The sequence below is a fragment of the Cyprinodon tularosa genome, unplaced genomic scaffold, assembly GCF_016077235.1.
Source record: "Cyprinodon tularosa strain WSP-4 unplaced genomic scaffold, ASM1607723v1 ctg208, whole genome shotgun sequence".
Lineage (NCBI taxonomy): Eukaryota > Metazoa > Chordata > Actinopteri > Cyprinodontiformes > Cyprinodontidae > Cyprinodon > Cyprinodon tularosa.
The window spans coordinates 829,210-854,241 of NW_024038770.1; the positions used below are offsets into that span (position 1 = coordinate 829,210).

The 25,032-nt window shown below is 41.6% G+C and overlaps 1 protein-coding gene and 2 long non-coding RNA genes across 3 annotated transcripts in view; all 3 read left to right on the forward strand.

Moving 5' to 3' along the window:
• LOC119783592 overlaps positions 1-2,576 on the forward strand; it is a gene marked incomplete at its 5' end in the record, with an annotated part of 32,205 nt that extends 29,629 nt beyond the window's left edge. The window contains 2 exon segments of the mRNA XM_038285187.1: positions 410-1,825; positions 1,959-2,576. Of these exon segments, the coding sequence (XP_038141115.1) occupies positions 410-1,825; positions 1,959-2,576 (2,034 nt within the window).
• Positions 2,577-19,435: 16,859 nt separating this feature from the next.
• On the forward strand, positions 19,436-19,859 carry LOC119783597. Its single transcript, XR_005280823.1, has 3 exons — positions 19,436-19,531; positions 19,606-19,752; positions 19,823-19,859. It is a non-coding gene; the product is annotated as an uncharacterized LOC119783597 (long non-coding RNA).
• Positions 19,860-24,342: 4,483 nt separating this feature from the next.
• Positions 24,343-24,764, forward strand: LOC119783596. Its single transcript, XR_005280822.1, has 3 exons — positions 24,343-24,438; positions 24,511-24,657; positions 24,728-24,764. It is a non-coding gene; the product is annotated as an uncharacterized LOC119783596 (long non-coding RNA).
• Positions 24,765-25,032: the final 268 nt, after the last annotated feature.

Genomic DNA, 25,032 nt, shown 5'->3' on the forward strand with positions numbered 1-25,032 from the left:
GAAGGTTGTCCCAATTCCTGCTGCTCCTGTTTTTTGTTCTTTTGAATATTCCGCCTCACTGCTGCCTGGACCCTCTCCCACAGTTATCACCACCGTCTACCGTCCTCCTAAATATAATAAGGATTTTTTGACTGACTTTTTTCAGCTCCTCACACATCTCTCAACCCTCTCCCATAATCTGATTATTTTGGGAGATTTCAACATTCACATGGATAATATCAGTGTTCCTCTCTCCAGAGACTTCTCATCCTGCCTGGAAAGCTTCGGTCTACATCAATACATCAACTTCCCAACTCACTGTAAAAATCATATTCTAGATTTAGTCTGTTGTTCTGGCATCACCCCCTCTGACTGTAAATCCCATACTGTTGCTTTTTCCGATCACATGCTCATTACTTTTAACGTTAAGCTCCCCCTGTCTAAAATCACCCTCCCTCGCATCATCTCCTTCCGGAATGTAAAGGACATCAACATTGACGCCTTCACCTCTGACATCAGTAATATCCCCAGTGTATCCGCCTGCTGCTCACCTGATGAACTGGTTTCCCACTACAATCAAAATCTCCATACTCTCCTGGACATCCATGCTCCTCTGAAATCTAGATCAGTCTCCTTCACTCACTCAGCTCCCTGGTTCACTCCTGCTCTCCGTCACCTCAAATCTCGCGGTCGTCAGCTGGAACGCCTTGCCAATAAAACTGGACTCACCATTCACAAAAATATGTACAAGGATCACATTGCACTGTACAAGACTTCCCTCTCCTCTGCCAAATCTGCATATTACTCTAACTTAATCCACTCCAACCGCCACAACTCCAAAACTCTCTTTTCCCTTCTCACTTCCATCACCAAACCTCCCGACTCCCTTCCCTATCATATGCAATCCGATGACTTCTGCAATAACCTTATGTCCTTTTTCGTCTCCAAAATCACAAATATCCATAAACACCTGACCTCTTCTGGAGCTGCAGCTCCTGGAGGTGACCCGGCTACCCCCTACCCATCTTTTGCAACCACCCTCTCCAGTTTTGACCTTCCATCTGTTCAAGCCATTTCTGACTTCATTCATAAATCCAAACCTTCCACATGTCAGCTCGATCCTCTCCCGTCCACTCTGGTTAAATCCTGCTGCTCTTCATTTGCTCCTCTCATCACCAAAATCATCCACTCTTCCTTAAGCTCTGGTTCAGTCCCCTCTGCACTCAAAACCGCTACAGTCACCCCAATTCTGAAAAAACCTGGCCTGGACCCCACCGACTTCAACAACTTATCCAATCTACCCTTCATATCCAAAATTCTGGAAAAATCTGTTGCCTCCCAACTCCACAACCACCTGATGTCCAATAATATTTACGAACAGTTTCAATCTGGCTTCCGTCCTCTGCACAGTACTGAAACAGCACTCATCAAGATCTCTGACGACCTCCTTATGGCTTCTGACTCTGGACTACTTTCCATCCTCATTCTCCTGGACCTCACAGCAGCCTTCGACACCATCTCCCATGCCACTCTCCTCAGTCGACTATCATCCATCGGTATCAGCCGCACCCCTCTAACCTGGTTCACTTCATACCTCTCAGATAGGATACAGTTCATACAACTCAAATCTCATAAGTCCATCTACTTCCCTGTTTCTGCTGGTGTGCCCCAAGGTTCTGTCCTGGGGCCCCTCCTGTTTATTATCTACATCCTCCCTCTTGGCTACATCCTCCTCCATCAAATTCCACTGCTACGCGGACGACACCCAGCTCTACCTTTCTACTCAGCCATCTGCCTCACTCCCACCAATCTCCCTCACCCTCTGTCTCCAAGAAATCCATTCTTGGTTCTCATCCAACTTCCTCAAATTGAATAGCTCTAAAACCGAAGTCCTCCTAGTAGGCACACCTCACACTCTCTCCAAAGCTAATAACTTCTCGATTACCATCAATGATTCAACTGTCCTCCCCTCCCCTCAGGTTAAGAGTCTGGGTGTCGTCCTCGACAGCACCCTCTCCTTCCAGTCCCACATTAACAACATCACCCGGTCTGCCTACTTCCATCTGCGTAACATCTCTCGTCTCCGTCCCTCCCTCACTCCCCAAACTACCGCCATTCTTGTTCACAGTCTCATCACTTCACGCATCGATTACTGTAACTCACTTCTTTTTGGCCTTCCAAACAAGTCCCTCCAGAAACTACAGCTCCTCCAAAACTCTGCAGCACGCCTGATCACTCGGACCCCCATTTCTCATCATATCACTCCCATCCTGCAACAACTCCACTGGCTCCCCATCAAACAAAGAATCATCTTCAAACTCCTCCTAACTACATTCAAGGCCCTTCACAGCTTGGCTCCATCTTACATCTCAGATCTCCTTCACGTTAAAACTCCCACCCGCTCCCTAAGATCCTCCCACTCCTTCCAGCTCTCCGTTCCCTCGGCCCGTCTGGTCACAATGGGGAACCGGGCATTTAGTCGCTCTGCTCCCCACCTCTGGAACTCCCTCCCTCCGGATCTCCGTACTCTGGACTCCTTCCCTCTTTTCAAATCCAGACTCAAAACTTTCCTGTTCAGACAGTCCTATCCCATCTAGTTCCTACGCATCACTTCAATATTGTTCTCTTCCTTTTCTTCCTTTGGTTTTATTTTACTTTCTGCTGTTTTGTTTTCTGTGGCATCTTATGCTTGTACTTTTTAGCTCCCTGTTTTTAATGTTTTTATCTGCCTGTACAGTGTCCTTGGGTGTTGTGATAAGGCGCTTTCAAATAAAATGTATTATTATTATTATTATGCTTGTTCATACTACTACCTAAATGCAAACCCACTGGAAACTGAATGTGGAATAAAGGAGGATGTAGTGCTCCTCTCGTCATATATTGGCACCCAGGGTAAATGGCAGGTTTCTGACGTTGTATCATGTAACAATCACACAATCTTTTTAAACTTTAGCCCACAAAAGTTATTGTTGACAGGTTTAGGTGTGGTATGTAAACTAGTGTTTCTTTAGGTTTAGGGGAAGGGATGAGTAAGGGTTAGTTTTTTACTTCGCAGTTCATCGAAACATTTTGCAAGTTCCTGCAACAACATGTCTCATCATAATATGAGGAGACGGAAACCCATCATTATCTGATTCCCAGAGAGCTTGACCAAGTGTCAATATTTGACAAGTTGGGAGTCTGAATGTCTAAAAAATTCCTTGGTTTCATTGGCTCCTATCCTGCTGAAAGTTAAACCAAACTGTGTGAATTTTTTTTTTTTTTTTTTGTAGCATTGAAAGACTTTGTAAAGCATGATGCTGCCACCACCATGTTTATCAATGGTGATGGGATGTTCAATGACATGCTCCCTGGGCACCGCACAATGGCAGCCCACTGCACCCCAAGGCAATGGATTAAATGCATGACTGATAATTAAATGCATGAATAGGCTGCACTTACCACTTATAATAATTATAATATTACAGCGATGATCCTCATGTCCATGACTTTGCAAAAGGTTCAATGTGAAATCAAGCTGTAAATAAAAGAAAACATTAAAAGAGCTGCTCTTGTTCTTGACAACACAAGTGCACCGAAAGGCATTCCGGGAATGAATAAAAATTAATTTGAAAAATCCGTGTCCTTTCTGCAAAATTGCCTCTTTTTTACTTGTATGTTACAAATACGTTATTTAAATGCTTGTTAAATCTGTAAATAGAGCGAAAAAATGCTCAATTGTGATTTCACAGATCAAAGATGCTGATTTTAGTCACTGCTGCAGTTGTGGCACAGTTCATCTCTCTAGTTGTCACAGCAAAGCTACGCGATTTTAATGCAACAGAGCTGCTCCGCTTTGATATCATTATGCATCGCAAATTGCTTCTGTTGTTTGCTTTTATTGAACTAATATGTGCATTTTGCACATATTAGTTCAAAACATGCTATTGTTTTAGATGTTTGACTCATTTATCCAGTTTGTTTGTTTTCTTTTATTTGTTGATTTATTCATTTGTCTGCATGTGTGCCAGAACAGCTAGAGGACAGTTTAAGGCTTAATCTAATCAAATTTTAAAAAGCATGTACTCTTGCAGGATAATCGTCTCTTGCAGACAACGGTTTTTGAAAATAATCCCATGCAGCAGGGAGGCAGAAGGGTGCCTGAGGTAGAGCAGAGAGCTCCAAACGCTTGTATCTGCATGCTAGATTGCTGCTACCTTCTGCTCATCCTCTGCTCTCACTGCACTTTTGCTTATCTCTGCACCACTAAAGCATTAATAACAGTCCTAACCCTTGCAAGCGCTGAGTTTCCTAATCTTTTTTTTTTATTTGCAACGCACAGCATTCCTTGTTTACATAAATATCAGCAACAAAAAAATTAAAACTAAGATGAAAAAACAAAACAGCTGGGTGTGTGCATGTTTACAACGTGTGTGTTGTCTGTGTTTGTCTCTAGATGAATTAATTAACTCTCCTCAACTCATTAACTTCTGAATGAGTTTGCTTTTTCAGAAGAGCTTGTACTTGTAAGGCCTTACATATAATGCATCCACACTCTCTGATCCGTATGGAGCAACTCATCTAAAAGAATATCTAATTAAATAATCAGGCTGCATGCTTTTCTGTAGGCTATTTGATGCCAAGTCATGCATACGTTTGCTGGTGCTGGAGGAAATGATTTAGGTTACAGAATGAAATATTGGTGAGTGTGTGTCTGTGTGTGTGTCCTTTTACTTCTGCATCACTCCCCATTATTTTCCAAATCTAAGTTAACAAACTGCCAAATGAAAAGAGACCAGCTTCGCTGTTAGTTTAACTGATACAAGCATTGAACAAAAAACACTTTTATTCCTTTTTGGCTTGTTTTGATTTGTTCTAACCTGTCCCGGTTTCATCATTTCTTAGCAAAGCAGGATATTTTTTCCCGCTTCCTCCTCCAATCCTGAATTTGTGTCCTCTTGTGAACTGCATATTGTATTCTTGTCACCTCTCATTATGCTAGGGAATGGGGGGGGGGGAATCGGGTCTGTGTCTCGTCGTCCCTGAGGTTTCAGCCACGCCACACAGCAAACAAGAGCAGCTCTTTGATTTGCCCATAAAGGCCGTTGCCTCCTGTTCTTATTCCCCCAAGTTTTAAATATATCGCAATAAAATGCTGTCTACGGCTGAAACTGTTAAACTGACAAAGGGTTGAGGGTTTAGATAAGGCTTTTTCTCTCAAATGTTGTGCTGTGTACGCAGTCTGTGTTTTTTTCAAATCAGCTGGTATGGAGGTCTATGATTTTCCTTATGTAACTACAGTTATTATGCCTATAATGACTAGTCTATATGGTTTCCTGAGTATGTCAAGGGTTTTAAGCAGTGTCAGACTTATTATGTGGACAGATATTCCGTCCCTCATAAAAGTATTAATAATCCTTCAACTGTTGCCTATTTTGTCCTTTACTAACAAACTTTGATGTATTTTTGTGCAACTGAGTTTTATAAAAAAAAAGTAGGGCATAACTGTGCAGTGAAAAGAAAGTGTGGTCTGTATTTATATTATTTTCCTCTCAGACGGTACTTTATAGAAACACCTTTCAATGCAGTCCTTTGAGGAATGCCTCTTTCCACTTTGAATGTCTTCATTCCAAGAATCTTAGTCTGAGCTCAAACTCAGAATAAATGTGAATTTTAACATTTCTTTTCATTACTTTCATTACTTTTAGTCTAGCTAGCTTCTCTTTCCTTGTTGGGGAAAAGCTGTCCCACAGCATGATGCTACCACTGTATTTCACTGTAAGTATTGCACTATATGGATAAGATCGGTCCACAAAATGTTATCTAGATGGTCTTTACTAGCTTGGCTGCTTTATTTGCGAAAAGCTTTCTTGCAGCACAATGCTTCCGCCACCTTGTTTGATCGCAGGAATTATGATGAAAGAATAACGTTTGTAAGCTGACCTGCTTTTGGCTGCCTTCCCTGGAGTGAACAGTTGATTTTGTTTTGTGTATTAGCTTCTTTTTATGGGGATAATATCTCTTATGTTTGGTATATAGCTGTGAACACAGCATTTCACTATTTTGGTAATTTGCAACTTCAGTCCTAATTTGTTGAAAGACTACATAAAAATATACAGATAATAAAAGATTTTGAATTTCCACAGCATGCTGCTGCCAATACCTTGTTTCACCACCAAGGTGATGAACTTAGATTAAGTTTGTTACATAGATTTTATTTTAGTATGGCAGAGTAAAGAGGGCTATATGCTAATGCTACACTTTACTTATTATTAAAAGCCAAACGGTCTGATACCCACGTCTCATTTTTCTTATGCTTTCCAATAATTCCCTATTATTCCTCGTGGTTTTGGTTCTGTTTAAGTTGATTTTATTTCCTATGTATTTCCATTTAATTTGTGTTGTTTTCGAGTTCTTACCCTCTGCTGCCATCTTGTGTCAGTCTCCTTCTCCTAGCTCAGTTCGAAATACTCCTGTCCACACCTGCTCCCAATCTGATGATGAGCCTAGTCTTTGTCTGTCTCCCATATATACTCCTCCTTTTTAGTTACTGTTTGCTTGTTCCTTGTCGTTTCTTTGGTCCTCATATGCGGTTTCCGTGATGTCTCCTGGATTTTGTTTTTCTGAATTTTGTTTGTGGACTTTTACTCCAGTTGCCGCCATTTGGGAGATTAAATGTACAAGAAACTGCTTCAGCTTCCGTCTCTGCATTTGGGTCCTCTAAAACCTCCACACAACCTGACATTATTGAGTGCTCTATCACATAACATCATAATAAAAGAAATCAAGTTGTGCCTCAAATGGAAAAAAAAAGCTTGAAGGAATATGAATATCATGGATCATTGCATATCTTTTAAAACACAATAGGTTTTTGAAAGAAAGTTTTTGGTTCACAAAAGCAAGAGGTATGAAATTATACATTATTTTCTTTTTTGGAACAGTCATTTAACATAGCTGTTCCCTCTTTCAGGTTTGAATATCTAGGCTTAAGGTGCACCAACAATGTTCAGGGTAAATAGCTTTAGCTTCTTCCTTTTCATTAGAAAAAGTCTTTGTTATGATTTGTAATTGCTGCTAAAGACTTATTATGAAATCTGAAATGGAAAATGGGAAAAGAAGAGGAATTAGCATTTTGTGGCAAAAAGAGCAATCTGATTGTGCACAAAATGCTGTAGAGATTAATGTCAGGCACAAAGGTAATCTGGATAAAACAAATCCAGACACAGTTAAGATAAGGGATGCGTGTCGACCCAAGGTGTACGGGCAGATGTGTTGGTCTCCATGGCAGCCACACCAGATGGCCTGCTGAGATTAAACTGTGAGTATCTGAACAACTGTAACAGACTGATGAGTAACCCATGCTGAGCATGGAAAATTTGGTTTAGCATTCACTAACCTTCAGTGGATCTTTCTCCCATTCAGTAATATGTCAGCCTGACATTCAGACGCAGCCTGTTGCTGCAGGGATCTCATTTCAACTGTTGGATTATGTTGCTTTGTACGTCTTATTGACGGTGAGAATGCTGTGGTTGCTCATATTGTCTCATGCAAATGAGCTCTTCATAAAGCCCACATTTCTAATATGAGATCCTCAACTGAAAGCCAGTCATCTATTAAACTGCACACCATCATCAGCTGTTTAGCACAGTTTGAAAAACCTAAAGGCCCCATTGTTACTATCAATGCTAAGCATGTAAATGGACTGTACAATCCTCTTTATGACCTACATGTGTGTGCCTTTAATCAACCCAGTATGTTCAGAAGAACTCTGATTTTCAAAAAGGTTTTCATTATGGCTTATACTTTTGTTTTGTAAAAAAAAAAAAAAAAAAAAAAAAAAAAAGATATTACCTTGTCGACTGTGATTTCGTTAATAACTAAAAACTAGGTGGTACATTTATTAAAATACCAAAAAGTTTACTATTTATTTTATTTTAATTTATATCCAAGGTGCATAAGACCATCCAAACTGTGAATTTCTGTCTAATTTGCTTTGTTATCTGAATGCTTTTGATGAATAATGAACATCATCTTTAACAGTTTTGTTGTAAATGTTTAGAGGTAAGGGGAGGAATCAGATGTATGGAAGGTTAAAAACGATTCATATGGAGGCTTCTGTCCTAGGTAAGCCAAGGCAAATTCATGTACAGTGAGGAAAATAAGTATTTGAACCCACCCTGTTATTTTACAAGTTCTCCCACTTAGAAATCCTGGAGGGGTCTGAAATTGTCATTGTAGGTGCATGTCCACTGTGAGAGACAGAAATCCAGAAATCTCAATGTATGATTTTTTAACTATCTATTTCTTTAAGAAAGCTGCAAATAAGTATTTTAACATGTGTCTATCAGCTAGAATTCTGACCCTCAAAGACCTGTTAGTCTGTCTTCAAAATGTCCACCTCCGCTTCATTTAGCATCCTAAATAAGATGCACCTGTTAGAGGTTGTTGGTATAAAGACACCTGTCCACCAGTGGCGGCCGGCCCATAGGGGGCGCTGGGGCACCGCCCTCCCTGATAAGAAGAGAGAAACGTAAAATATATTTTTAGAAATTAACTCATAAATGTCTGTTTTACTCTCTAGACTGTGTAACTATAAGCAAAACAAATTATATAAACTACATTTCCCTATCTACTGTCATTAATTTGTGGATTTCCACAGACAGACTCCTACCGTCTCTGTTCTGGGGGCTGTGATCAGACTGACCCACATTTGCAGAGAATCTGTCAATCATGTACTATCGCTAGGTGAATTTAATGGCCAATCAGCGTCTCGGAACTTTATGGTATTGGGGCGCTGAAAATACTGCGCTTTTACAGGCTTCTCTTCTGAACCCAAGCGCAGGTGCAGACAATTAGAGGGAAGATGGCGAATGTAACGAGCGAGATGCAGCTTCCACCAAATTCGGTGAGATCCTTATTTATCTACCCGTTTGCCAGAAGAACATCCCTGTTGTAGGATATGAACATTTCATTTCATGGTTATTGTGACTGTGACGAATCCACCTCGTCGCTTAAAACAACCTCTCTAACTTTGCGTGCCACACACACATTCCTGTTATACTGTGTTTGTGAGGACCAATACACTCGCGCTGAGATCAGTAGCTCTATTAACTTAAAACACACAAGCTGTCCTGGTTACCTGCTGGCATATTGAGGGTGCACACTTAATATTTCAGTGGGGTTAGCCGTGTGTGTGTGTGTGTGTGTGTGTGTGTGTGTGTGTGTGTGTGTGTGTGTGTGTGTGTGTGTGTGTGTGTGTGTGTGTGTGTGTGTGTGTGTGTGTGTGTGTGTGTGTGGGTATGTGGGGGGTGTGGGTGTGTACGTGTTTATGCGGGGACTTGTCATCTTCAGTCTGGCTGCGTCTTTGCTGGGTTCAAACCCAGTTTGGTGTAATTGAATAAGTCAATGAATCTGTGTAAAAGAATTAAGTTGTAAAAATTATTTGTTTTTGTACATCAATTGTTTGTGGAGGTAATATATGGACAAAACTGATTAATGAGAAGAAATCAGAAATAAGAGAGCCTGAGGTGAGGGGCTTAAACTATTTAATGAGGGCTGTGGGAAGAAAAGCGGCAATTTTTGTTTTCTGTTTCTTTGTTACATTGCTGGTAACTGGAGGGAGACTGAGGCCCAGAGTATCTTGTATGTTTAGTTTCTTTTGCACCCTGTTTTGAGTTTTTGAGCTCAATAAATCACCAACACCGGTAACCCGACTGAGACTGGATTCTTGGAGGCCAAAGAACCCCGTCACAGTGACCCAAATCATCACTGTTACTGTTATTATATAGTAAATTAAATCATTACTGTTAAATTGTATGTATTGTCCAATTGTTTATTTGAATTCTTATTCCGGGTTAGTTGGAGACATACACTAGGCTATATCAGCCCCACCAAAAATATTTTTCACCAGCCGCCACTGCTGTCCACCCCATACAATCAGGAAGAATCCAACTGCTAACATGGCCAAAACCCAAGAGCCATCCAAAGACACAAGAGAGAAAATTGTACGCGTCCAAGGCACTCTGGGGAAATTGCCAAACAGCTTGGTGAAAAAAGGTCCACTGTTGGACCAATCATTAGAAAATGGAAGACGCTAAACATGAATGTCAAACTCCCTCGGACTGGGGCTCCATGAAAGATCCCACCTCGTAGTGTCTCAATTATCCTAGGAAAGGTGAGAAATCAGCCCAGGAGCTGGTCAAAGATCTGAAAAGAGCTGGGACCATTGCTTCCAAGGTTACTGTTGGTAATACACTAAAACGTCCTGCTTAAACCAGCACATGTCAAGGCCTGTCTTAAGTTTGCCAATGAGCATTTGGATGATTCAGAGGAGTCATGGGAGAAAGTCATGTAGTACGATGAGACTAAAATAGAACTTTTTGCTCTTAATTCCACTAACCGTGTTTGGAGGAAGAAGAATGATGAGCACCATCCCTACTGTGAAGCATGGGGGTGGTAGATTCAGGCTTTGGGGGTATTTACCTGCACATGGGACAGGGCTAACGCATAATCCCTATTTGTCATAATCCTGGCGCTGATGGTTGTTTTTTTTCCTCTACTCCTGCTCACCTGCCTAATTGGCCCTGCAGCTGATTACTGTCGATCTGATTCACCTGGTTCCTGCAGCTATTTATGCTGTTTGCTTTCCTGCCATCAGCGTCGGATTATTCAACCTGTCTCAGTGTGAGTTACTCTAACAATCTAAGCAAGTGTTCTGTGCTGTAAAATTCCTCTCAGTTTTTTGCCCATATATTTTTGTTTTTTGCCTTTTTTCCACTCTGTTCTGCTCAGTTTGGCGTCTGTTCTGCTCAGCCGTAACAACCGCAAGTGGCGGACATCTCCCCCAGGTTTCTCTTCTCTGAGTTTCAGATTGAACTCTCAACGAGGTCAGTGACTTTTTGTAATCCTCTCTGCTCATCATTCTCGTCACTGATCTGAGTTACCTGTCTCAGCAGAGAATAAGAGAACCCGCTCCAATGAGTTTCCATCGTCCTCTTTTTGTTATTTTTAAATAAACCTGTTTTAAAACTTTCAATTTGTCTGCTGAATATTAGGCCTAAGCTTCAGTGCATTTTACTCTATTAAAGAAAGGATTACAGAGGCCATGTATTGCGAGATTTTGAGGAACAATCTCCTTCCCTCAATTAGAGCATTGAAGATGGGTCAGGGCTGGGTCTTCAAAATTCAAAAAACTCTTATGTTTTGAAAAGAAGTCGTGTTGAATTTATTCTATATATGTGCAGAATTTTCTCTTTGACCTTAATTTGAGCTTGATTTACATCAAATCAAGCTCATTATAACACACAGCCAGTAGGGCATGTGTTCAAAGAACAATATATCACAGTTTAAATATTATCTGATTAAATAAAATATTTACCACTCTTACTGAGGTAGACAATAAATATGTCAAAGTAGCGCAACACTGTTAAGCTTTTTCTTCGGCTTATTTCTGCTCAGAATAGCATTATCCCAATATTGAGGCCTCATCAATGGAATTTCTGCCAAGTTTATCAAGCTATAAGGTCATAGCTGAAGTGTATAGAGCCACAGAAGGATAAAGTTTTCCACCCAATTGAATGTTTTCTTTCCTGCTAAGTTTGTCAAGCTTCATAATTAGGCACCTCAACTGTTTAAGTGTAGATGTTTCCATTGGGCAAGTAGGAACACTGATCCATGCAATTAAGGTGTTTCAAAAAGGCCATTCTAGGAACTAAAATCTGTATTTCTCCACCTAACTCAAATTTGGGAGACATGGACTCCATCCATCAACCTGTTTCAATTTACAGGCAACATATGTTTTTTTTTCATATTCTAGTTATTTTGATTATTGCGAAATAAACCAATCAAATCTTAAACAGACAGGCCAATAAAAGAGATCAACTCAATAAAAAAGCCATGAAATCATAACTACCAGACCTAAAAACAAACTATAGACAAAGTGACCTCCTGAACTGAAACTTTAAGAAAACTTAAATAATGGCTTGGCTAAACTATACTAAATACAAGGAAGAAGTACACATAAAACTAACACAACAACAAAATAAACCCCAAATACCCCTCAGGCAGCGACATGGTTTAGTCCAAAGAGCTAAAATAACGCCAGGTCTTTTGGTTTTTGGTTATGGCGACTGTCAACCTGAAAGGAGGGTCCAAACAGGTTATTCAAACAAAGAAAGAGACATTGACACAATGTATTTAAAGACATTTTATCCTTGCATTCTTTTAAATGTGAGGTGTGATATATAAATAGGCTAATTAAATGCTGGTGAAGGTACTCCTTCATCCAGGGCATAGTCATTCCAAAAAAACTTGTTTTTAATTTTGGGGAAAGCTAATTTAATACACAAAAATGTAATTGCTGCTGAAAAAATACTATTTCTTTTTTACAATATCAGAGTAAAAATCCTTTATTTTTCCAAAGATTTAGAGTTCTTTTTCTCAGAACAACAAAGTAAGTTTGGAAACTTTGCTGAGCTTTAGATAAACGCAAGTAAAATAAAAATAAAAACTTTCTTAGGTTAAATTAGAAAAAAGCTTCAAGTTTAAATGTAAAGGAAAAAACAAAACAAAAAAAAACTCATGCTTTAACTAAAGATCGGTTTCTTTTCCAATAGACATAATGACAACCGACATTAGATGCCCCCTGTGACGAAAAGCAATTTAATGTTTACCGATTCAAGCAACATCTCGGAACATCCTTGCTTTTTACAAAATCATCCCACTTTCAAGTCCTTCTGAGAAAGTAATTTCCCTCTGAAGGAAGCTGTATTCCCAAGAGAATTAAAAGATCACAGTTTCAAGTTTGAAGTCATGTATTTAGACCAAGAGAAAACTTCCAAGTCAGTCTAGGGTCTACAAAGACAGCCGTTGGCTCATGTAAGGTGTTGTAAAAGTCAATCAATTCATTTTCTAAAGTTCTTGTCAGTACATTTTTCTTTAACATTTTAAATGGGGGCCAATGTAAGCTACCATTAAATTCCTTTGGGGCATGGTCACTAAAACACAAAGGGGCATGAGGAGTAAATAAGTATTTAGATACAGAAGTACACACACCACCTTTCTACAATAAGAGATAAGGAGTAATTCGAGTAAATGCAGTGAGAGAAACATAAAAAAAAAAAAAAAAAAATGACAGTAAGTATACAATACAAATGTGCCCTGTAAAACAGTTTTGCACAGGTTATTAAAGCTGACAACTTAAGGAAACAAGCTTTGTTGTTTTAAGATGAACAGAGATTTCAATTCTTTCTTGCAAAGATGTAAGAAAAAAAGGAATAACTGTCATAAGAGGTTGAGCAGGACCAAAGTGGCAGTAGGACATCGGCAGGCGCATCTTGTCCTTTTCATATTTAAACGAAAAGGACAAAACTTAAAGGAGATGGAGATAACGCATGGAATGAGGTTGGTGGTAACAAACAACCCAACAATGAAGAGACAAAAAAACGAAGCGAAATACAACTGAGATGAAAGGAAACCACTTTGTATGGAACCAAGGTCGATGTGATTAGGAGAAACACGGACTAGGTGGAGTAGATGACAATAGAAGCAAGGAGAGAAGTAATTCACCTAGGACACTAGTAGGCTGAAATGGAGATAACCGTTTTAGACTGTTTTCCTGAAATGACAGTACATTGACAACAGTTTTTCTTATATTCACACTTTGGTTTGTCAAGTTCAGCAGAATTTTCTAAACTACCTATTTGTGACTTAGATTAACAAATCAAACCATCAGCGGCTTAAACTGAGGATTCAGACTGTAGGAAGGGATCAATGTCTAGACAACTGTTTTAAACCTGATGGTGTCATACTGTAAGTTATTTCCCTTATCCATCAAACCAATTACAGTCCTTGCTTTTTAATTTTAAATAGTTTGTTTTACTGCCAAAAAGACAAACTGGGGCATCAGAAAAACCTTAGATATACGGTAATTCCAGACAGATTTTTGCATCATAATAACATCACAAGCTTAACAAAATCAAAGAATTTGTCATGAAGAAAAATATTTCATCATGGAAATAAATAATTGTTTGCTTATGATGTCTTGTTTTGGGTGGGAAATTTTAAAAATTGATTTGAAATGCATTTTTCTAATGCATTTATTTTCCTTCATCTGCTCTATTCTGTTTTTAAGTTGTATGTTACAAAATGGTCAAACATTTCAGAAATCCAAAGAGTTAATGTTTAGAATCCTAAATGTTTATAAAGACTTTAGAATTACTCTTCATTTATTTATTATAATTTGTCATTTTATAACAAAAAGTCTAGTGTTTGGTCTTTATTATTTCGTGTAATCAGTTAAAATGTCAATAGTATCTGCATTTGCATTTTAAAATGTCATGGTTGGTTTAGGGATTAAACCCACATGCAGAACACCACTGGAGACTGATAAAAAGTTCAACAGAGTTTATTGAAAGTTTTCACAAACAATAATATGGACTGGATTCAGGAAACTGGTCCGGGCAGGATTCTCTGGCGTCTGCAGAGACGGATAGTTTGATTAGCCAGTTAAACAGGTGAATTGTTGAGTTTCAGGAGTTTCTGGAAATACCTTGAAGAGGTTCAGGCTTTCTCCTTTGAGAGAGGGAACTGGTTGGGTCCAGAGACTGTTGGTTCAGCAGAGTGCTCAGCAGCAGCAGCGTCTAGCTTCTGACTTTCCAGTGACAGACCTTGGTTTTGACTGATCAGCTCTTTCCCTGAGAGCAGCAGATGGATTCCAGAGTGAGATCTTCACGTTTGGCTCTCTAGGGCAGGCAGGCAGGTAACAGGCTAAGCTCATCCAGAGCTTCAGACAAGAGACAGGTTTCCTGTGAGTGAGAAGACAGAGGCAGGTTAGAATTGGGTTTCTCTTGGGAGACAAAGATTCTAGTAATCACAGAGGCTCAGGTTTGCTAACCAAACTTGGTCAACACTGCGGCGTTGAAGGAAGGTCTGGCAGATGCTTAAGTAGAGCAGGTCTCCTGATGGGCTGACGAGATCCAGGTGTGCAGGAGGGCTCCAGCCCAGGAGACCCACGGCGCACTCTGCTGGAGAAAGGTGGTACTTCTCCAGATCCCAACATAAAATACAAAATCCTTCGAAAAAAAATCATTCATTGTCATTAATTCAAAAGTCAATCATTGAAAAGACTTGTTAAACAGTCAATTAAATATTTAAACTATATAAAAAAGGTGAATAAATATTATAGAAATAAATACTGCATTATTTAGAGAGTTTTCCTACCCATGCTATAAGGCTATAAGTTCTAATGTTTCATATGTATGTAAGTCACAAGGTTAGGGAAAAATAATGAGAAGATACGAGGAGGTCTATAAAGAAATAATGATAATGAAGTTAATTTTCTCAAGGGCCAGCTTTGATTAAATAGAGCATATGTCTGTAATAATAGCAAAAGGAGCGAGAAAGCATGCTTAGGGTGGGGGAAAACACCTTATAATGAGATGGCCTATCAGATAGACACCGACTTAGAGTGACACATCATTTACTGATATCACTGAGGTATAAGAACCCACCAGAACTGTTTTTAATGGTTCATTCTTCATTCGTTTGGATGCTGGCGACAAAATCCAGACAATGAGCCCAGCGTTGTAACTGTCCACCATTTCTCTGCTGAATTTGGATCAAATGTGGTCAATTTTAAGTCCTATTTGAGAGTTGTTTACAATTAGAAAAGAACTATTTTTTTATTTAAACAGGTAACTCCAGGCAAAAAGAACTGGAAATAAGCTCAGAGCCACAAGCCTTCCTTACAATGCAATATTTGAAATATTCACATAAGTGAAGTTGGCTTTAGTTTGATTAAACAAGCCAATTTAGCTTTTAACTTTTGCATTGCTCTGTGAATTGTTAACGTTAACTTTTGATTTTATTCCAAAACAGAGACAAAAAGCGAAAAAAAATTTTATTGCTTCAACCTAAAGTAGCTTTTTCCAGCCAAATAAATTCCCTGTAAGCACAAAACATCCGATCCGACATAAAAACATGTTGTAAGATGTTGTGGCGCTTAGCACTCATTAAGATTGAATAGGGATAAACACACCAGACACATTTCTCTGCAAAGAGAAACAGCTCCTAAAAATGGACCCCAGGTCGAAAATTTCTCCAACTATGCAGCAATTCAGCAAAAATTTCAGTAAAACAGGAAATCTTGTTTTCCTCCGCCTCAGGGTTTTACAAAGTAAAATCTCTAAATTACAAAAGAAAACAGCCAGGTTTGCCTCAATGGAATCACACAGTATGTATGTAGCAGATGGAGCAGACTTGGGCCTTAACAATGAATTCAACATTTCAATAAACTAAACTGTCAAATACTTCAGGAGTTCAGGAACACAGAAAAGTAAAATAGTGATCTAACAACAAGGGACAGTACGGGACGGCTTATCACATTTCTCTCTTTATAAAACTTCAGCAAACTTTACCCAAAACTCTCTGAGTACCACCTGGTCATGAAAAGTGGGGTTTTACTTTGCAGCCATGGTGGCATTTATTTTTAACAATCTGACCCAATTAAATGTTGGGCACTGGGTATAAGTGAAAAGAAAACTTCAGTCACTGTGAAATAAAAAAAGTGATTAAAAAGAGTCCGACCCAACCAGTGTAATCTGGGCTAAATAGCCCTAATTTGTTGATGGATCATCAGTTGACCTTCAAATAACATTTTACCTCAGTCACTTGATCTGGTGTTTAATAAACATTTAAAAGATCAGGCTGTATTATTGTCCAAAACAACATCCAGCTCCAGAATCAGTCTATGATCATTTTTTGTCCACTGCATAGCTCCCTGCTTGTCTAACAACCTTTGTAGGACAACAAATAGTCCAGAATGATGCAGCGCATCTGGATTCCATGTGTTAAACATTGCACAGAATCCATACTAAAAGTTTATATACATCAAACGCACTGAAGCTCTGGTAAATTGACAAAGACACCTGGAAAAGTTTTGGTCTGGCTACCTCTGATTTAAATTTTTCTTTGTGGTTGTCATGACCCATTAACTGAAAATTTGCATAGACATATGCAAGCTATATAAATGATAGGCTTTCAGAAGAGTAAATCACGCCCTCTGTTTGAACTCAACAGTCCACCCATAGCTGCCTGCATCAATTTAGGCCACTGATGTTACCTTTTGTTGATTTGCATGAACTGGATGACTGAGAATCTTAACCTACAAATATAACACCTATTGTGTTATATCCCCATTATTTTCAGTTTAAATATAAACATTAAACTTTAGCATTACTTTTATCAAAGTATATGTTATGGTAAAAGAGGAAGGGAGGCATTTATTCTCTGAGAGCTCAACTTAGAATGACAATGAAGGCATTTCTCTGCTGAAAAAAAAAACAGATTTTTGCACTCTTCCTGAAGGAGTTGGACATGAAACTGATTTATCAAACTGACTTCATTCCTTTGATCTGAGTGGTTGAGCTGATCAAACCTAATATGGACTCTCCATGACTTTACAGGGGTCCTTTTTTAATTACTTTCAGGGCACATTTTCCTGGAAAAAAAATACAGGCAAAGCTTTTTACCCAATATGGTGAAGCTTTCATTAAGTATATCAAAACACCTCCATGATGAAACAACAAGAAAGTTTTATTACACTTTTTGTGAATTTCCTGCTGTCAAATATAATTTTCCTCCATTTTCTGTTTGCTCTCGTTTACATAAAGCATATGATATAAAATATATATGTGGATGTTTGATACTAGGAAACTCTACCTCTCTTACAGGAGCATATTTTTTTGGCATCTTTGTGAAAGATACAGTTACTTCCAATCATCTTAATCTTAAAGCAGGATTTAAAAATTTAAAAAAGCAACAATGTGTAAAATCAGATATTAAGGTCTTGATGGATTAATGCAACATATACATGATAAAAGGGAACTAATGGGCAAACCATAAGATTAAAACAATTACTATGAAGCCAGCATTTCAGGGAAGGTTCCAGAAGTGTCTGTGAGCGGATGTGCTCATTTGAATAGAATCATCAATCTCCTCTCATCATGTTGTGCAGAAAACACGTTGTTCCCTCCAGCCATGCCTTGAGATGAGGTGCAACACAGGAAGTCGCATGTTTCTGATTCCTCACACTAAGAGGTGAGCCAGTTCGATTACGTGAAAAAAGTGTGAAACACATAAATAGCTGAACCAATGTCCTATTCTGGTATTTTTTTCTGTGCTTAAAATTCAAATACCCCTAATGTACAGTATGTATATTACTATAAATTAATTAATAATAACAAAACAACAAAATAAAAACTAATCTAGTTTGGAAATAATTTGGTGAACATTTTAAGTAGCAATGTCAATGTCATTTATTTGAAGAATATAAGAAGCTGGCTGCTGTGGAGCAGGTAACACAGGGAATGTGTATAGAAAAGCCAAGAAATGTGTAAAAGTCAGCGCACTCAGGCATAAATTCCCTTGATTTTTGCTTGTCTTCAGACCTTTGCCTCTCTCTCAAAGTGACGAGCAGCAGGGTGCATTCAACTGAAAACAAACAAGCAGTTAGGGGGAAATTCTAAAAGATTAAAAGCAGCAATAACATGGTTGCCTTAGTGTTGCACAGCCTTTAACAAACACTTTGATGAAACTTCTGATTGGATTTCAGCATTCGTCAATATGTTAAGACTAAACACTAGGTTTGCAAAAGAGAAGCTTTAGTTTTTTTCAAAAAATAACAACAAGGTCCAGCTATAACCTCCCTAAAGCAAGTTGTAAAGCTTTGAAACAAGCTTTAAAGCCAATACTCAATAAGGAATATCTATAGCCTGTACTGTGCTGCACTATAACAAATGAAGATCTACAGTGAAACATAGTCAAAACAACATCCTGCATGCCAATTTCCTTAACCTAACTAAAATTTTTGCAAATCTAGAAAAGAAAAAAGTTTTGAATTCTCATCAATTTTAATCCAAAACCTTTCAATAACCGAACCAGAGCTCAGTACTAAATCTGTTTTAGTCTCAGTGTTGTGGAGAGGGTTAGGAAACACCCTTATAAGATGTGGCTAATTCACAGACTCCACCAAAGAGCACTAAAAGCTGCAAAGAAATTTAAAAATACTTCAGCAGAGCAACTCAGTAATTCCTTTCAAATGGTTTTTCACAGTTCATGTATTTTATGGGGGAAAAAATTTGATGTTTCTATATGTTTTTATTTGCGATACCTTGCAAGTAGGAGCTGTCAGTCTTCCACCGTGTTGTTCACCTCGGAGCTGTCTGTGAAGTTACAAAATTTTCTACATTTTGCAGGATTAAAATTCAGGCATGTGGAAGTTACTCAAAGGAGTGTGGGTGCTATAATTTGTGTGTGCTGACTCCCAGACACATCAAACATAAGACAGGCTTAAAGGTGTGCACCAGATAATTTTTTTTTTTAATATTTTCATAAATATGCCCTAAGAAAACTAATATTACATAATATTATTGTCATGCTGCAGGTCTGGTGTCTGTGTCTCTCTCTTCTCTGCAGGGTGTGATGGGCAGGTGCAGCTCATCTCGGTTAATTTTGGAGCCTACTTAAGGAGCTGGGACCAGGAGGAGGGCGTCAGTTCTTTCTCGCTACCAGCGTGGTATATGACCGACCAGCTTCCTAGATTTGTGTTCAAACCTGATCTAATCCTGTGTCTCTGTTTTTCCCTCCTAGCCACCAACCCAGCCAGTTTGCCGCAGCCCTCCTCCAGGAGCCCACCTGCCTGTCCACCCTCCTACAAACCATCACCTGAGGAGTGCAGAGTCAGTTGCCCCTGGACCCTGGACACATCCTTCCTAGCTCAAGACAACCTCAAGCCCCGTGAGTTCAGCATCCTCCGCCTTCCCTCCACCTCAGACCAGTTGTTCACCATCACCCATCTTTTCCCTAGGCTGTACCAGGAAGATCCTGCCAGACTCCATTTTCTGTTCCCTGTTTCAATAAACATTTTCTTAAACTGATCTAACTGTCTCCGTGGTTGCCCTGATTCAGAGTCGTTCTTCTCACATCATGACAGAAAGAACTGACCATTCTGACTCTGGGGAGCAACTACGGAGCGCGGTTTCACACCAAGGTCTATTGTTAGGACAGCATGAGACCCTTTTACAATCCATGAATCAGCAACAGACGCAATTAATCCAGGCGATGAGTGTACTAACCCATGAGTTCCAAGATCTTAGAGGCCAACTAAATATGGTTCAGCCTACCTCCGCTCCCCCGCCTGTAGTCCAGCCGCCCGCTGATCCTGTTGCTCCCGTGTCGCTGACAGTTCCCTGCGTCGGGGTGTCCGCTCCCACTCCTGAGCCTTTTTCGGGTGATTTAAATAAATCCAGGGGTTTCTTGTTGCAGTGCTCCTTGGTTTTCTGTCGCTCTCCTCAGTCGTTTCCTGATGACGCGGGGAGGATTTCATATATTGTGGGTCTCCTTCGCGATAGAGCCCTGAGTTGGGCGGAATCATTTATCGATGAGACCAGCATACTTGACCTTAGTTACGCTGACTTCCTCACCCAGTTCAAAAGAACTTTTTCCTCCTCGTTAAGTGAGGAGAAGGCAGCGAAGAGGCTGTGGGCGTTGAAACAGGGAAGTCGATCGGTGGCCGATTACGCGGTTGATTTCCGAACCCTGGCTGCGCCGTCGGGTTGGAACGCTCTCGCTCTTAAAGCGGCGTTTCTAAATGGTCTTTCTGAGAGACTTAAAGACGAACTCGCAAGTCGGGACAAGCCCCAAAGCCTGGAGGATGTAATCGAACTAGCGGTACGGGTAGACGATCGGCTCCGGGAGAGAGCTCGAGAGAGGCGGAGTCAGGCTCCACCTCAGGTGCTGCAGCTCGCAGCTCCTGCTGAGATTACGTCATCTAGACCTCGTCCAGTTCCCTCAGCATGCCAATCAGCAGAAGAACCGATGCAACTAGGAAACACCAAACTAACTCCTGAGGAGAGGGACAGACGTATGAGAGCTAAACAGTGCCTTTACTGCGGTGCTTACGGGCACTTCCGGTTAACCTGCCCTGTTCGCCCAAAAGATTTTGCCCGCCAGTAGTCCAGGGGATCCTGGCGGGCGCCTGTTCAGAAAACCCCCCTCTTCAGTTAACTTTACAATCTGTGATTTGCTTCCAGGAATCAGAACATCCAGTTGCTGCCCTTGTTGATTCAGGTTCTGAGCAGAGCCTAATTGACCCAGCTTTAGTTAAGAAATTGCACATTCCAGTTCGTTTACTAACCTCCCCTATCTCAGTTGCAGCACTGGATGGCAGCCCCTTAGCCACTATTACTCATCAGACTATTCCCCTAAAATTTATTGTTTCTGGCAATCATCATGAAAACATTTCTTTTTTTATTTTTCCCACCAGATTTTCACCTGTAGTTTTAGGTTACCCTTGGCTGACCGCTCATGATCCGCACATAAATTGGAAGGAGTCTCGGGTTGAGACATGGAGTTCCAGTTGCCTGGCTTCATGCCTCCACTCTGCTCTTCCTCGTTCCTCTGTTGATCCTGTCTCCTCCGAGGTTCCCCCTGATCTGTCTCTTGTTCCTTCCGAGTACCTAGACCTCCAGCGTGTTTTTAGCAAAGACTTAGCCTTGAGTCTCCCGCCTCATCGTCCCTACGATTGCCCCATTGACCTCCTTCCTGGGGCTCCCCTGCCGTCTGCTCGTCTTTATAAGTTGTCCCGTTCTGAACAGGATGCCATGGAAAAATACGTTGCAGAATCACTCAAAGCGGGTATAATACGCCCTTCATCCTCCCCGGTTGGGGCAGGATTTTTCTTTGTTGCTAAAAAGGATAAGTTACTACGTCCCTGTATAGATTATCGGGGCCTCAACCAGATAACAGTTAAGAACAAATATTCGTTACCCCTGTTGGCCTCAGCTTTTGAGACAGTTAGGGGCGCCACTGTCTTCACCAAACTCGACCTTCGCAATGCCTACCATCTGGTCCGTATCCGTGAGGGGGATGAGTGGAAGACAGCCTTTAAGACTCCACTCGGCCACTTTGAGTACCTGGTCATGCCGTTCGGCCTTACCAATGCCCCAGCCATATTCCAAGCCCTTATTAATGATGTTCTCAGAGACTTCATCAACCACTTTGTTTTTGTTTATCTTGATGACATCCTTATTTTCTCTAAAGAACTCAGCCAACACCAGCAGCATGTTCGCCAGGTCCTCCAAAGACTCATGGAGAACCGCCTGTTTGTCAAGGCTGAGAAATGCGAGTTCCACCGAAAGTCCATCAGTTTCCTTGGTTTCATCTTCGAGGGTGGACAGGTGAAGACCGACCCAGCTAAGATCAAGGCTGTGGAGGACTGGCCTACACCTAGGTCCCGGAAGGACATCCAACGCTTCCTGGGGTTTGCTAACTTTTACCGTGTCTTTATTAAGAACTTCAGTGTTATTGCCTCACCCCTTTCTGCACTCACCTCCACCAAACAGACTTTTTCCTGGACACCTGCTGCAGAAAAGGCCTTCCAATTCCTCAAGGGGAGGTTCTCTCAGGCCCCTATCCTCACATATCCCGACCCAAAGGCTCAGTTCACTCTGGAGGTTGACGCCTCGGACTCCGGAGCTGGGGCCGTTTTGTCACAAATGTCTACCTCTGATGGAAAGCTTCACCCTTGTGCCTTTTTTTTCTAGGCGTTTTTCCCCTGCTGAGAGAAACTATGATGTGGGAGACCGTGAACTTCTAGCTATAAAGCTGGCTCTGGAGGAGTGGCGTCACTGGCTGGAGGGAACAGAGTTACCCATCATAATCTGGACAGATCATAAGAATCTTTCATACATCCAATCCGCAAAACGACTCAACCCCCGCCAAAGCCGCTGGGCATTGTTCTTCTCACGCTTCCATTTCACTATTACCTACCGCCCAGGTTCCAAGAACGTCAAGCCTGACGCACTATCCCGACAGTTCTCCACCACCTCAGAGTCCATGGATCCTGAACCCATCATTCCCACGTCCTGTGTCGTTGGTGCCCTCACCTGGGAACTGGAGAGAAGGGTCAGACGGGCACAGGAGATCGAGCCAGACCCTGGAGGTGGTCCTCCCCGACGATTGTATGTACCATCTGCTGTACGCTCCCTAGTGCTCCGCTGGGGACACTCCTCCAAGTTCTCTGGCCACCCGGGCTCCAGCCGCACCATCGCTCTTCTCAGACGATACTTCTGGTGGCCGTCTCTAAACAAGGACGTGTCAGAGTTTGTCTCGGCATGCTCCATCTGCGCCCGCAACAAGGGGTCCTGCAGACCGCCTGCTGGTCTCCTCCAACCTCTGCCAACACCCAGTCGTCCTTGGTCTCACATCGCTCTGGATTTCATCACCGGGCTCCCCCCGTCCAGCCACAAAACTGTCATCCTCTCCATCATCGATAGGTTCTCCAAGGCTTGCCACCTGGTTGCTCTCACCAAACTTCCCTCTGCTCTCCAGACTGCCGGGTTATTGGTCAACCATGTGTTCAAACTCCATGGTCTCCCAGTTGAAATCATCTCTGACCGTGGCCCACAATTCATTTCCCAGGTCTGGCGTGACTTCTGCCAATGCTTAGGGTCTAAGGTTTCTCTCTCTTCTGGTTTTCATCCCCAGTCCAATGGGCAGTGTGAGAGACTCAACCAGGAGGTTGAGAACACCCTTCGCTGCCTCTGCTCCCACAATCCCACCACCTGGAGTCGGCATCTCCCCTGGGTTGAATACTGCCACAATTCGCATATATCAGCTGCCACTGGATTGTCCCCTTTCGAGGCATCCCTAGGATACCATCCCTCTCTTCTCCCCTCTTCATTCCCAGATTCAGCTCTTCCATCCGTCAGGTCACACCTCAATCGATGCCGTAAAGTTTGGGATCAGACTAAGGCCGCCCTGGAGCGCACGTCTGCCCAAAACAAGAGGTACGCTGATCGCAAGCGCCTATCGGCACCTACTTACACCCCTGGGCAGGAGGTGTGGCTATCTTCCAAAGACTTCCCTTTAAAGGCTTTGTCGAAGAAGCTGGGTCCTAAGTTTCTTGGCCCTTTCAAGATCGACCGCATTATCAGTCCCACAGCAGTCAGACTCAAGCTCCCAACTCATCTCCGTGTTCACCCTACCTTCCATGTTTCCCAGATTAAACCTGTATTTTCCAGTCCATTGTCCCCTCCTTCCAGGCCCCCTCCACCCGCCCGGATTATTGATGGTCATCCCGCCTTCACAGTGGACCGTATTGTGGCGTCCAGGCCGCGTGGTCGCGGTCTCCAGTACCTGGTGGACTGGGCTGGTTACGGGCCGGAAGAACGTTCCTGGGTTCCGCGCTCCTTCATTTTGGACCCGGACCTCATCTCTGCCTTTGAGGCATCATCTTCCGGACGGCCGCCAGGGGGCGTCCGTTAGAGGGGGGGTGCTGTCATGCTGCAGGTCTGGTGTCTGTGTCTCTCTCTTCTCTGCAGGGTGTGATGGGCAGGTGCAGCTCATCTCGGTTAATTTTGGAGCCTACTTAAGGAGCTGGGACCAGGAGGAGGGCGTCAGTTCTTTCTCGCTACCAGCGTGGTATATGACCGACCAGCTTCCTAGATTTGTGTTCAAACCTGATCTAATCCTGTGTCTGTTTTTCCCTCCTAGCCACCAACCCAGCCAGTTTGCCGCAGCCCTCCTCCAGGAGCCCACCTGCCTGTCCACCCTCCTACAAACCATCACCTGAGGAGTGCAGAGTCAGTTGCCCCTGGACCCTGGACACATCCTTCCTAGCTCAAGACAACCTCAAGCCCCGTGAGTTCAGCATCCTCCGCCTTCCCTCCACCTCAGACCAGTTGTTCACCATCACCCATCTTTTCCCTAGGCTGTACCAGGAAGATCCTGCCAGACTCCATTTTCTGTTCCCTGTTTCAATAAACATTTTCTTAAACTGATCTAACTGTCTCCGTGGTTGCCCTGATTCAGAGTCGTTCTTCTCACATCATGACAATTATTAGTTTAGAAAATTATGTTTAACTAACCCAACCTCCTTTTGAACAGGTTTGAAATTAACTTTGGGTTAGTCGAAATAACTAAGACTTTAACTGAAACAGACTGTATCTTATACAAGTTTTTTATGGACATTTTTGATGGTATCTCCTGTATGTATTGGGGCATAAACCCTGTCTA